This window comes from Seriola dumerili, unplaced genomic scaffold, assembly GCF_002260705.1.
Source record: "Seriola dumerili isolate Sdu_G_001 unplaced genomic scaffold, Sdu_1.0 BDQW01000017.1, whole genome shotgun sequence".
Lineage (NCBI taxonomy): Eukaryota > Metazoa > Chordata > Actinopteri > Carangiformes > Carangidae > Seriola > Seriola dumerili.
The window spans coordinates 4,802,780-4,815,512 of record NW_019174272.1 but is presented as its reverse complement, the minus strand read 5'-3'; the positions used below and the strand labels follow the sequence as shown (position 1 = coordinate 4,815,512).

At 39.9% G+C, this 12,733-nt stretch overlaps 2 protein-coding genes across 2 annotated transcripts; one reads left to right on the top strand and one right to left on the bottom strand.

The window, feature by feature from the left end:
- Positions 1 to 856: 856 nt before the first annotated feature.
- Positions 857 to 2,528, bottom strand: nkx6-3 (NK6 homeobox 3). Its single transcript, XM_022758937.1, has 3 exons — positions 2,114 to 2,528; positions 1,446 to 1,615; positions 857 to 1,087 (listed from the first exon to the last, which is right to left on the bottom strand). The coding sequence occupies exons 1-3, from the start codon at positions 2,526 to 2,528 to the stop codon at positions 857 to 859; spliced, it is 816 nt and encodes a 271-aa protein (XP_022614658.1).
- A 2,998-nt stretch (positions 2,529 to 5,526) lies between these two features.
- neurl3 (neuralized E3 ubiquitin protein ligase 3) lies at positions 5,527 to 8,264 on the top strand. The gene is made up of 4 exons (XM_022756698.1): positions 5,527 to 5,628; positions 6,749 to 7,261; positions 7,356 to 7,493; positions 7,632 to 8,264. Exons 1-4 carry the CDS (start codon positions 5,598 to 5,600, stop codon positions 7,790 to 7,792), a joined length of 843 nt encoding a protein of 280 aa, XP_022612419.1. The 5' UTR covers positions 5,527 to 5,597; the 3' UTR covers positions 7,793 to 8,264.
- Positions 8,265 to 12,733: the final 4,469 nt, after the last annotated feature.

The window sequence follows — 12,733 nt, the reverse complement described above, 5'->3', positions numbered from 1 at the left end:
AATAACAAGGAGCCGAGGCTGTTCCCTGTAAATGTTTCATTATCTAATTATCTACTCAGCACTGATTTAATGTAAATAAAAGTGTATCCCTGCCTTTAATCAGCACATTATGCATTATAGCAGAAGTCTCATTTAGAGTCTGCACCAAGAGTGTGAAATCATATAATTTAAAAGCAAATTCCCCAGAAATAGTGGTCCTAAAATTACTCTACATACAGATTTTTCATTGTTTTTTATTTTTAAACGAATTTTCTGAATATCTGATCGTAGAGCTAATGATATTTGCCACATTTAATAGCTGTGAGCGCATTATGTTTACTGGCGAATTAAGGAAGGTTCATTAAGTTATTTTATTTTTCAGTTTCATTTTGAAATTCAAATAATCACAAACAACTTCAGCTGTTCAAAAAGAGTGTCAGGTTACTCTCTTTTTATTTATTTATCAGTATTACCAATAGCATCATGCAATTTTTTCATGTACTTTTCCTGTGTTTTTACAAAATGAAGTGTATGACACAATCCCCCCATATATCAGTGTAACATCACACAGGCCAAAGATCATTTCTTACAGTAACTTACAAAAGTAAACAACTTTTTTTTTAGCTTCATTTTTTCAGCCTCTTTGTCGCTGAACCCTCTTGCTGCTCTTTCTTCGGAGGAGCACAGATGACCTTTGCTGAACATGCGTAACTGCTTGATTAAACGTTGTATTCAAAAACTAAATATTTTCATTTAATCATGCAGGTCTGCTGAGAAGCGTGTGTGTGTGTGTGCGCGTGTGCGTGCGTGCGTGCGTGTGTGTCTGTGTGCGCGCGCGCGTGTGTCTGTGTGGCCGTGTAATTCGCACGTGGTGTTTTCAGACTTGGTGCGGCCCGAGGCGCAGGACAGAGAAAGCCCTGCGGTGTTTGCGTAGCAGCAATCGGATCTTGTCGTCGTCAGAGTCCGGGTCCAGAGGCTTGTTGTACTCCTCGTCCTCCACCTCGTTCTCCGAGGCCTCGCCGCCCTGCCCCGCGTGGCTGGCCTGCGTGGAGCTCGGCTCTGAGGCGCTTTTCTTCCTCCACTTGGTACGTCGATTCTGAAACCACACCTGAACACAACAAGATTTTGTTTTTGCTGTCTGTGACTCATAGCAGACATAACAAGTAATTAACATCCTTGACCCCATTTCTGAATGAGGTGAGTGTCCTGCTGTTGACTTCCTTATGTGGCAATTTCACTGATCCAGAAGTTTGAGCTTTTTCTATTGTAGATAATTGAGTAAATAAACGTAATTTTTGTAGCACCTTTCAGACCAAGACTAACAAGATATTCAGGTGCACATAAAACCAAAAGGTACAGCAAAAACATAGAGAAATGAAACTAAAGAAGAAGCCATGTGTTAAAAAGTCATCTCATGAGGAAGAATCATTTTAAAAGCCGGTATATGAATGTGCTTTAAACTTTACCTTAACTTGTGATTCAGTCATTCCCAGAGAATAAGCCAGTCTCGCTCTCTCAGGCCCGGCCAAGTATTTGGTCTGCTCGAATGTTTTCTCCAGAGCAAATATCTGATGTCCACTAAATGTTGGTCTGGTGTGTTTTTTCCTTCCGGACATCTCTCCAAGAGGACCGCTACCTAGACAATATCAAAGCAGAAAACATTACAGACATAGACATTTGTTTAAACAAAAAAAGGTGTCACAGTTTTTAATTTAGACATTCTGTGTCATGTTTATTCTCTAGTCAGAAACTGTATTTGCTGCTCATACCCTGAGTGTTGGACTGAATCAATTGAATATTATGGTTTATTAGGGTTGTATATCATGTAGTGTAATATTTACATTAATAAACACAGTTTTATGCAGCATGATAAACATAGCAACTACATATTACCTAAAAAATAACATTTGATAGATGTTTGACTGCATGCTTGAAATGACCAATCAAACCTTAGATATTACATTTTCAATAAAACACTGATCTAACATCTTATACAATATAAGTATTGTCAGTGTTTCAGAACAATGGAAAACACAGGTCAAATCAAGAGGTGAGTCCTCACAGACAGATGGAGGGGAGTTGTAATGTAATGATGGGCTGGATGCTGAGCCCAGGCTGCAGTGTTCAGACTCACTGTTGGTGCACTGCTGCCTCCCTCCTCTCCAGTCACAGCCGCTCTCAGCCCAGCAGCTCACACTGCGAGCCTTAGTGGGGCACTCGCCACCCGGCTTGGAGAAGCCACTCAGCGAGGAGTTGTAGTCTCGGTTATAGTACATGGACGTGCTGGTGACGGAGGGGCCGAACCCCCCCATGGTTGAGTACCCTGACAGCAGGGTGGTGGTGCCCGTGGAGCCCACCCCGACCATGGAGCGACTCAGGATGTCGCTGATGCCGTGAGGCGTCCCTGCCTGCAGATGGCTGTTCAGGCCCGGGTTGAGCTTGTAGAAAGAGTTGGGCACCGAGTACTGGCACACCGGTGCCTTGAGGTCCGAGGAGAACTGGTTGAGGCTGTTGTTGAACAGGAAAGACCCCTGGATGTTTGGATCCATGGGAAGTTTGTAACTCTGCCTCCAGGTCTCAGTAACACATCCAGTAAGATCCAGACAAGAAAAGACCTCTGATGGGCCCACGAGAAGTTCTCTCACCCACAGGTGATGTCTGGATCTGGGATCACACCCCAGATATTCAAATAATTAAGAGCACTAGTGGCAATTTTAACAAAGTCCCTGGTGTTTGCCAAAGTTGCTACCACATCAGAAAACGGTGTAGCAGCAGATAAACGCTTCACTCTCGCCCTTCACCTCTTCTCAGCCACAGTGTGGTGTGTGATAGCTCCATAGCTGAAGTTTTGGTTGAGCCCTCCAGACACAGATGTTAGTGTGCTCCTAAAGACATATGCCTCCTGCCGGCTCTCTCCTCAGAAATCATAAATAAGCAGTATCTGGAAATGGAGTGGCACCTTGATAAAGATAGGCCACATTAGAATGCAGCCTGGGATTGGCCTGGGTCTCACTGCTTTAATGCCGTTCTATTGGCTCATCGCTGAGAGCCAAGCCTTTTATTGGAAGGCAGCAGATTAATAGTGTTTTGAACAGGTGGAGTGGGAACAAGTTGATTTTTTGATGGCCTGCCATGTCTGACCAAGTGTGGTGGAGCTGAGGCAGCTGGAGTACACAGAGGAGGAGGAGAGTTGCTCCGTTTCTGGTTTAATACTGATGACATGGAGATTTGAAACAAAAAATTCTATTGTTTTATTGCATATAACATAACCACAATCCAACCCAAACAAAATCTGCATTTATGCACCAGTTAAAAGATTGTATATATGATTCAGTTCATGGATAAATCGTATGAAACCCATTTGAAGTATGAGGATTTTATTTGTCAGTGGTTACTTTTCTCCTCCTGTTCCATGCATTCCAGACATTGTGGTAACGGTCTTCAGTCAAAGCACCGTCCTCAATCAAACCCACTCTGAACCTTGATGATATAAAGGGCAGCAGAGAGTAAAATGAATGTAGTTTTCCACCTTGTTTACGGATCCTCTGATCTTCATTCATCCGGTTATAGCTCACGGGTTCAACATGGCAATAAACCACTCCTTTCCTCTTTGATTATGATATGACTGTCATAAATGTCTCATACTAAACCACGGTAGGTTTTGGTTTTAGAAAATATGAACGTATTCAGACGAAACAACAGTTTCATTCAACTATTTGAGATTTAAAAAAATCTGTAAAAGTCTATATTAAACTATACTGATTGAGGAAATAAATTATCATAATTAATATGCGAGAATAATATTCAAGTAACACATATAGTTGTTACAGTGCATAATTGCTATTGGATTTCAACCTTGCAAACATTTGTAGCATGTGTTGCCCAGACAACACAGTTGGTTAAACAGGTTGATATCAGGCAAATACTTAAAATCTTACTATATATTTGCATTTATTCAAATATTGAATATATCTTGGCAGGAGAAGTTGTGGTTTTACTGCACCTAATTCCACTTTACTTTGTCACACTAACACATGAACTTATTAAGATGTCTTATTATACCTCACATGAATACTTTCAGTTTTGCAGTTGGTAATGTTTTATGGTTTATTTTTAGGCCCTGAACTGGTGTGAAAATGAAAGAGATTTTCTTGTGTACTGCACTTTTTCTAATTTACAAACTGACATATTTTAACTACAGGATGTATACAGAATATTTCATTTTTTTATGAAAAGAGTAAAAACAGCATAAATGTATTTTTTTGTCCATTACATGCATAAAAAAACAAAACAAAACACCATTCCCATTTGGTTGTAACACCTGTAAAAACACACATACACTGCCGATATATTGCACATAGGTATGACAAGTGTGGCCAGCAGTGTCTGTCATGGGAATGGTGGAAATTTCTTGGGAAAAATCATGTGTTTGTCAGTAACTTTCCAAGAGTGATGATCTTGTTTTGGATTTCCATTTATGGCCCATCCTGTCACATGATCCTGGCTGCCGACCAGTGGGGACTAAAGACATGACTTTCTGTTTCCTGTAGAGGGAGACAAAGCTGTTTTACATTCTTGTTTCATGATTCATTATTTACACAGTACATTTTAAAGAATGGACGTTTGCATGATTCATCACTCAATTTCCTTCCAATCCACAGAACCGTTTGGTGAAGTGATATCCAATATTTTGATTAGGCATTTTCCATCATATAGTAAATCAGGTGACTTTCCCAGTGTTTCAGTAAAATCAAGCCATATTGCATTGCATTTTTTAAGGAGCATATTGTACTGAGGCTTTGATAAAATGGCAAATATTTGCTATATTCACAAAGAGGCACTTCAGCAGAGAAGGAAAACAACCAAATCTGGTCACTTTGCGCAAAGTGTCAGTATTTGGTATCTCAACATAGAGGGAGAAAATGCATCTGATTTTATAGTTAACACAAGCAAGTACAGTAAACTGATACATGTAAGCTAGTTACAGTACATACACTGTAAAGGTTACATACAGGCTTACTATCTGCAACATCAAATATAAGCACCACCACATGAAGAAAAATTACAATTAGATTTAAGTTGTGTGCATTTCTTTTACAGTACATCATTGCCTCAAATATACTCTAAGTGATGTATATTTGTTGAATCAGTTCAATTTTGTGCACAGGAATAAACATAAACGTGTCTGTGTGACCTTCAGCGTAATAAACACTGACAAGACACTGACAGATAATCAGTGATTATTAGTCTGCATGAGAGCAGGACTCATGTTTTACTGCTGGTTTTATGGTTTTGTGTTTACAGTTTCCTGTAAATGTCTAAATGTCCTTGATTTGAAAAGATACCATTTCAGATAAATTGGAAACTCCTCACCAGGAAATTAAAAAAAAAGGTTGGCACCGCCTGCCTGCTTTCAACTTCAGGAAAATTTCCAAAGTTTGGTTCCTCCCTCAGGCCGTCCCTTTCCACTCTCCACGTGATGAAGGGAATGTTTGTGTTTTGAAGTCACACATGCACCATGTCTTAAAGCTAGCTAACACTCCCACTTCAAGACAATTGAAGCAAGGTACAGAAGTGAACACATCTTCTCTCAAGACGCAAGGGAACTTACAGTCAAGATGGTGAAGGACAGACACAATGGGAACTCTGGTGAGACATCTTTCTTTGGTTTTTAATCTTTGCAGAGAACTTGATATGTCACTTAACATATCGCTTTGAATATCATTAAGATATGTTGTCAATCAAAATTTGTCATGTTGACTTGTCGCCAAAAACTGGAATAAAAATTTTGATTTTATTAATCAACTAAATAGATAAATTTACTTTCTAAAGCATTTTTTACCTTTTTAATTTTAAGCAACAAAACTAATAATTTGATGGTTATGGTGTATTAGTATTAGTACCATTATTTTTCTTTAGATGTAGTCTGTGTAAAAGCTGTGTCACTGTGTCAGTTATGGTCATTATTAAGATACAAAACAGAAGCAAGTTGTTATTATCAATACTGTAAAACAGATGATTAGCAAATGAGGAAGAATATCTGCATGGGGCTGGGGGTGGGGGGGGCATGATTTATGAGCTTCACTGTAAAGTGTCACATGATAGAAGAGAAGCAGAAACTATAAGTTGTGGTTTACTGGAAATGTGCTGAGATGAGTAAGAGGCTTTTCATACGGTAGCAGGTTTACTATACTGCTGCAGATGTGTATGAGTCACACCGAGAGAATTGCTCTCTGGATCAGCTACAAGTGCTTCAAGATACAGTGGTCACTTTAATTATTAATCTGAATTATTTCAATATTACATGTTTACAATTTTATAGTTGTGCAATCTTCAACATTAAATTTATTGCAAGTGATTAAGTTGTATATGGTCAAAATAAATAAAATATATATATTCATAATTTGACCATGTATGTCACTTATTTACAAGAGCTTGTGTTTACTGGATTAGGTATTTGTGAGTTCGCTGGTGGTAATTCATTTCACAATTTTCATTAATAGTATTAAACATAAAGAAGAAAATTTAAAGAGGAAAAGAGTCTACGCATTCACCTCCTATGGTCTCAAATGATGCACAATTTCTGCTCAAATTTGCAGAACAGTCTATTGTTTACTACAGTGCAGTGTTTTCTTGTTTGATTGCCGGTTGCACATGCACGTTGTTGTTGTGCAGATATAATCTAAAAGATTGGACTGGAACAGAATTCACTGTATGAAAATATGGCTTGCACATCAAGATTCACAGTTTTGGTTTTGCTGTCTTGTAGCTGTTGAATCAGAGACGCCACACAGGTGCAACCTGCTCTGCCTCGGCCCTCTCACCTTCCACAGTCATGCTGTGGGAGACAAGGTGCGCCTGAGCCAGGGGTGTCAACTTGCAGTGAGGAAAGAGGGCACGTTCAGAAACGGTGTGGTGTTCAGCAGCCGCCCAGTGACGATCCACGAGATGATTCGTCTCAGGGTGGAGAAAGCTATGTATATGTGGCATGGAGCTCTGCGTGTGGGCTTCACCAATGTGCCGCCCTCAGCCAGATCTCTACCTCTGCCCTGCTTGGCCATCCCAAACCTCACTAACAACCCTGGGCACTGGGCTGCTGCTGTGCCTGAATCCTACTGCCAAACCGGTTCAGAGCTGGAGTTCTGGGTTTCAAGTGGTGGCACCATATATGTCCAAAGCAACAACTGCCCGAAGCGCAAACTACTAACAGGAGTGGACCTCAGTCTGCCACTGTGGGCAATGATAGACATCTACGGACAGACATGTTCCATTTTCCTCCTGGGTCAGTTTACCATCATATAACCATGGTGCATTTGTTTGGATGACTGTTAAAAAAAGAAGAAATGATTTAAAACCTCTCTTATTCTTTGCTGCAGGCTCAGAGAAAAAAGGGCTGATGTGCACTAGAAGATCCTGTCCTGCACCTGAACGCCTCACCTCGCCGGATATTCACAACCTCAACAACTTGATCTCTGATCTCTCCAACATCTGTCTTGACAAGAACATCTCAGCAGGTAAGAAAGAGTCCTCCCAAACAAATTCCCTCTGATTTCAGTGTTCTGAACATGTTTAACCACAGAGGAGGAGAGTGTCGTCGTGTTTGTGTCGAAGTTATCAGTCTGGTAATTAAGATTCCTCTCTTCTGATCGTAGATGAATACTGTGTGGTGTGCATGGGAAGAAAGGCAGAAATCACTCTGCCTTGTGGCCACCTGTGTTTGTGTGACCACTGCAGCCCCAAAGTCCTGCAGGAGTTTGGAACCTGCCCACTGTGTCGACATGAGATCAGAGCTCCATCAGTGAAGGGCAGATGAGTATCTGGGGCGGCCTAAACTCCAAGACAACAGGAAGTTGCTGAGTGACTGCAATAAACAATGCATCATGAGCGGGACCTATTAATGTGTCCTTGTGTAGCCCAGTGGTTGGGGCGGTTTTTGGGGTGTGGCCACAGTGACCCTTGCCGAAGCCAAGCCAGGAGCTTTGTGACATGTGTCCAGCTCTCTCTTCCATAATATGTGAATGCTGTACTGAGATGTTTGTGTGAAGACACTGGAGTATTTATATCTGATCATGGAAAAGAAATGGTGAAAAAAGACTTGAAAAATGAAGAAACTGCACATTTATTTTGTTTGTTAAATAAGTGTAAAACATGTTGGTGCGGACAATGTATCTATGTAATATAGTTATAATATTTTCCCTTGATTGTAAATCTTAAATCAATCTTTATTTTTGTAAAGTTTGAAAATTAAGCTTTTATATTATTTGATCATGAAAATGTTTAAAAGAATAAATTCTTATGACATCACGTTAGTCTCTTTCTCTTTCTATTATTCTTATACTAGTTGAATGTATTGTTATGATATTCATTGTGAAATGTGTGTATGATACAAATTCTTAAAACTTCTGTGTCCATTAGCTTATAAAGTTGATACCCATCCCTTAACATCACTTATTAAATGAGACTTCATTCAAGTTCCACTTAGTCACTTGTTCCACGTTTGAGTAGAGACTGTTTTGTTTTCTGCTTTTTACAAGGTAAATAATAAAAGCCCAAAATAAGAGCATGTTATTCAGTGGATTTTGGAAATGCAAACTTGTTGATTTGTAATTTTGAAAATAAATACAATAGCAGTACGTGACAGAAATCACGAATCTCTGCAATCAGAAGCGATGACCTATATACTGCAGATAGACCTCAGATGAGTCTAAACTTGCAGATGCTGATCCTTGCTCATGTGCTGGTTACCAAAGCTTGAAATGGCAGTTAGTCACTCATCAAAGAGACTCTCATCTGATAATTTAACATGAACTCAGTCTTTACATGTTTTCACAGCACTCTGCAAATGTGAAAGTCCAACACCAGCTAGGTTTCATTATGATTTCTTTACAATTGCAAGTCTTTGCAGCAGTCATATGTCCATTAAAATGTTCCCTCATTAATGTTGTAAATCATTAATCAATCTTTATTTTGTAAAATTAAAGTTTGTCTGAAAAAAAAGTTTTATATTATTTGATTATCATATTAACATGAATACAGTCTTTACATATTTTGTTATATTTGCGACAGTAATGTTGCAGTGTTTTCACAGCACTCTTCAAATGTGAAAGTACAACACCAGCTAGTTTCATTATGACTTGTTTACATTGCATGTTATCATGGCTGCAGAGCAAATCATTAATCTGTTTAAGATAAACCATTATAAAGGCACGTGTTTGTAGCTTGACCTTGAAAACCAAATGTAACTAATGGTGCAAAAAATTAGTATTAAAAGCTTTTTGTCACTTCTTCACTTACTTTTCTTTGCAAAAGTGACCTCCGCCGCCTGCTGTGGGACATGATAGAGATCTATGAGGGAGCACGTTCTATTTACTTCACCATTGGGTCACAGGGTTCATTTCCTGTATGTCGAAGAAGCTTTTTTCACATGTGAAACCTAAGCCCAATAATAATCTGAATATATGACAAAATGATATGATTTCTCTCTGACGCTCCTCTCACTTGATGTTGACAGCTGCTTCAGTGTGGAGCTGAATGCGCTGAAGTTAAAGAAGCCTTTCATGAAAGCAGCAAACACATCCCTTGTGTGGCCACGGAAACCCTAGCATCACGATCAATGTCAACTCTCAGCATTAAATATCAAAGAGAAAATAATTCATATGGTGGTATATACTGAAAGCAACAACTGCACGAGGCACAAACTACTAACGGGAGTGGACTTCAGTCAGCCACTGTGGGCCATGATAAACATCGACATACAGACATGCTCCATTTTCCTCCTGGGCGAGTTTTGATCTCATATGTTGGGACTCATCATTCAAGAGACCAGATGTTTCTTTGCTCCACTGGACAAAGGAACTCACACTCCACAGTTCCTCACCGTTCACACCTGGGGACGACTCTTCCCCCCACGGACCTTACTGGCCAGCCAGTGTGGGTCAGCGTGTGACATGTGACCCCCAAGGATGTCACCAAACAAAACCAGATCTCTGGCCCTCTTCTTTCTCTCTTCTCTTCTCGGCTTGCTCTGGAGAGCAGCTCCTGCTCTCTCCTCTCGGCTCTTCAAAGGGCAACAAGGCCCCAGCCCAGGTCAGCCCTGCTACCTGAGAAACCAGCTCTCTCGCCGGCCTGCTCACAGCAGCCTGCAAACACTCTTCTCCTCAACTGCATCGACCTGCTTCGGATTAACTGAGAGTAAACCAAGTTCTCTTCAGAATCAGCAGCTTCGACACTAAGCCAGCTGATTTTCCAAGCAACAGGAGTCATAGCAGAGTTAGCGTGGAACAGCTAACTCTTTGAGGAGAACAAAGGAGATAACAGCAAAGCAACACAGCCAGACAGGACTTTACTCCACCAGGAAGCCTCTCAACTCACTGTACTTTACAACAACACTGGAAAGGACCTCTTTGTTTGTTCCAAGGACTGGGTAACGTTAACTGACTGGGCCTAACCTTTCCCAGCACAGCACAGCATAGCTAAGCAGCAGAAGTCTTAACTTTGTTAATGTACTTGTTGATTGATGTCTGGTTGGTGTAATGTTTGCTTAGGTTGTGGTCAGTAATACAGTTAATCGGGTACTCGTATGTTCACACACATATTAGTACGTCTCAGTTCTAGAACCTGCATGAAGCTAACCTCCTCCCTCTAACCTGGTACCTTTAGATTACATGACCTAGGCTAACAAAGAAACTCACACCTTCCCTCACACACACCAGGTGGTCTCAGCGGCCATTTTGAGTAGTTTCTTTGTTTACCGCCATCTTGTGTAGTCTTCTTTGTTCAGGTCATGTGGTCACAGTGATCACTTTGAATCGGCCATCTTGCCTTTGTCTGTGTCCCCACAGACACGCACACATACACCTACATACACACATGCACACACCTGTATATACTAGATTAGACATTGTGTTTTTACTCTGCTCTATTGTAAATAAATGTCTTTAAGTATAACTACTGGTGTGTTTAATGTTGCACAAGCGTGAAAATTGCCAACCTCTACTTGGTAGAATTCCAATCCTTCAACTTTAACTTACTGTTGATATGGTGATTTGGTTATAGTTAGTAAGCTAATGGTTAATCAGAGTTTCAGATTAATGGTAATAAATTGAGACTAAAACCATATTGGCTATTTTGCCTATTAGTTTAGGCTGGTGCCCCGTGAACTTTAATTAATTTTAAAGTTATTATTTACTATTAATATTTTTAATATTAATATTTCCTTAATTTATGATAGCCAATAAATTGATAGATAACCGAAATCCAACATATTTGGTGTCCAGCTCATGAGGTAGAGCTCAGACCCAACACATATAACTATGATGCATTGTTTACGTTACAGCCTGTTTTTCTTGTTGGTATTTATTTGTTTGCAGGGCAGTTCACATGCACTGACAACACCGATGCTTGTTCAAATGACTGTTAAAAAAAGATGAAATGATTTAAAACCTCTCTTATTCTTTGCTGCAGGCTCAGAGAAAAAAGGGCTGATGTGCACTAGAAGATCCTGTCCTGCACCTGAACGCCTCGCCTCATAGATATTCACAACCTCAACAACTTGATCTCTGATCTCTCCAACATCTGTCTTGACAAGAACATCTCAGCAGGTAAGAAAGAGTCCTCCCAAACAAATTCCCTCTGATTTCAGTGTTCTGAACATGTTTAACCACAGAGGAGGAGAGTGTCGTCGTGTTTGTGTTGAAGTTATCAGTCTGGTAATTAAGATTCCTCTCTTCTGATCGTAGATGAATACTGTGTGGTGTGCATGGGAAGAAAGGCAGAAATCACTCTGCCTTGTGGCCACCTGTGTTTGTGTGACCACTGCAGCCCCAAAGTCCTGCAGGAGTTTGGAACCTGCCCACTGTGTCGACATGAGATCAGAGCTCCATCAGTTGGGGGCAGGTGAGTCTCTGGGGCAGCCTAAGCTATAGTAAATCTGAATGTTATGATAAACAATGCACTATGATGATATTAATGTGTTCTTGTGTAGCCCAGTGGTTGGGGAGGTTCGGCTCAGTCTTTACATATTTTCCTATATTTGCGACAGTAATGTTGCAGTGTTTTCACAGCACTCTGCAAATGTGAAAGTCCAACACCAGCTAGGTTTCATTATGATTTCTTTACAATTGCAAGTCTTTGCAGCAGTCATATGTCCATTAAAATGTTCCCTCATTAATGTTGTAAATCATTAATCAATCTTTATTTTGTAAAATTAAAGTTTGTCTGAAAATGAAGTTTTATATTATTTGATTATCATATTAACATGAATACAATCTTTACATATTTTGTTATATTTGTGACAGTAATGTTGCAGTGTTTTCACAGCACTCTTCAAATGTGAAAGTACAACACCAGCTAGTTTCATTATGACTTGTTTACATTGCATGTTATCATGGCTGCAGAGCAAATCATTAATCTGTTTAAGATAAACCATTATAAAGGCACGTGTTTGTAGCTTGACCTTTTGGAAAACCAAATGTAACTAATGGTGCAAAAAATTAGTATTAAAAGCTTTTTGTCACTTCTTCACTTACTTTTTCTTTGCAAAAGTGACCTCCGCCGCCTGCTGTGGACATGATAGAGATCTATGAGGGAGCACGTTCTATTTACTTCACCATTGGGTCCACAGTTCATTTCCTGTATGTCGAAGAAGCTTTTTTCACATGTGAACCTAAGCCCAATAATAATCTGAATATATGACAAAATGATATGACTTCTCTCTGACGCTCTCTCACTTGATGTTGACAGCTGCTTCAGTGTG

Bases quoted from the DNA above. Each gene is read 5' to 3' on its own strand.
- nkx6-3 (XM_022758937.1), bottom strand. From the start codon at position 2,528: ATGGATCCAAACATCCAGGGGTCTTTCCTGTTCAACAACAGCCTCAAC. The intron at 1,616-2,113 runs GTGAGTCTGAAC...GATATTGTCTAG, and splicing joins GAGGCAGCAGTGCACCAACA to GTAGCGGTCCTCTTGGAGAG. The intron at 1,088-1,445 runs GTAAAGTTTAAA...TGTTGTGTTCAG, and splicing joins TGACTGAATCACAAGTTAAG to GTGTGGTTTCAGAATCGACG.
- neurl3 (XM_022756698.1), top strand. From the start codon at position 5,598: ATGGTGAAGGACAGACACAATGGGAACTCTG. The intron at 7,262-7,355 runs GTCAGTTTACCA...TCTTTGCTGCAG, and splicing joins ATGTTCCATTTTCCTCCTGG to GCTCAGAGAAAAAAGGGCTG. The intron at 7,494-7,631 runs GTAAGAAAGAGT...TTCTGATCGTAG, and splicing joins TGACAAGAACATCTCAGCAG to ATGAATACTGTGTGGTGTGC.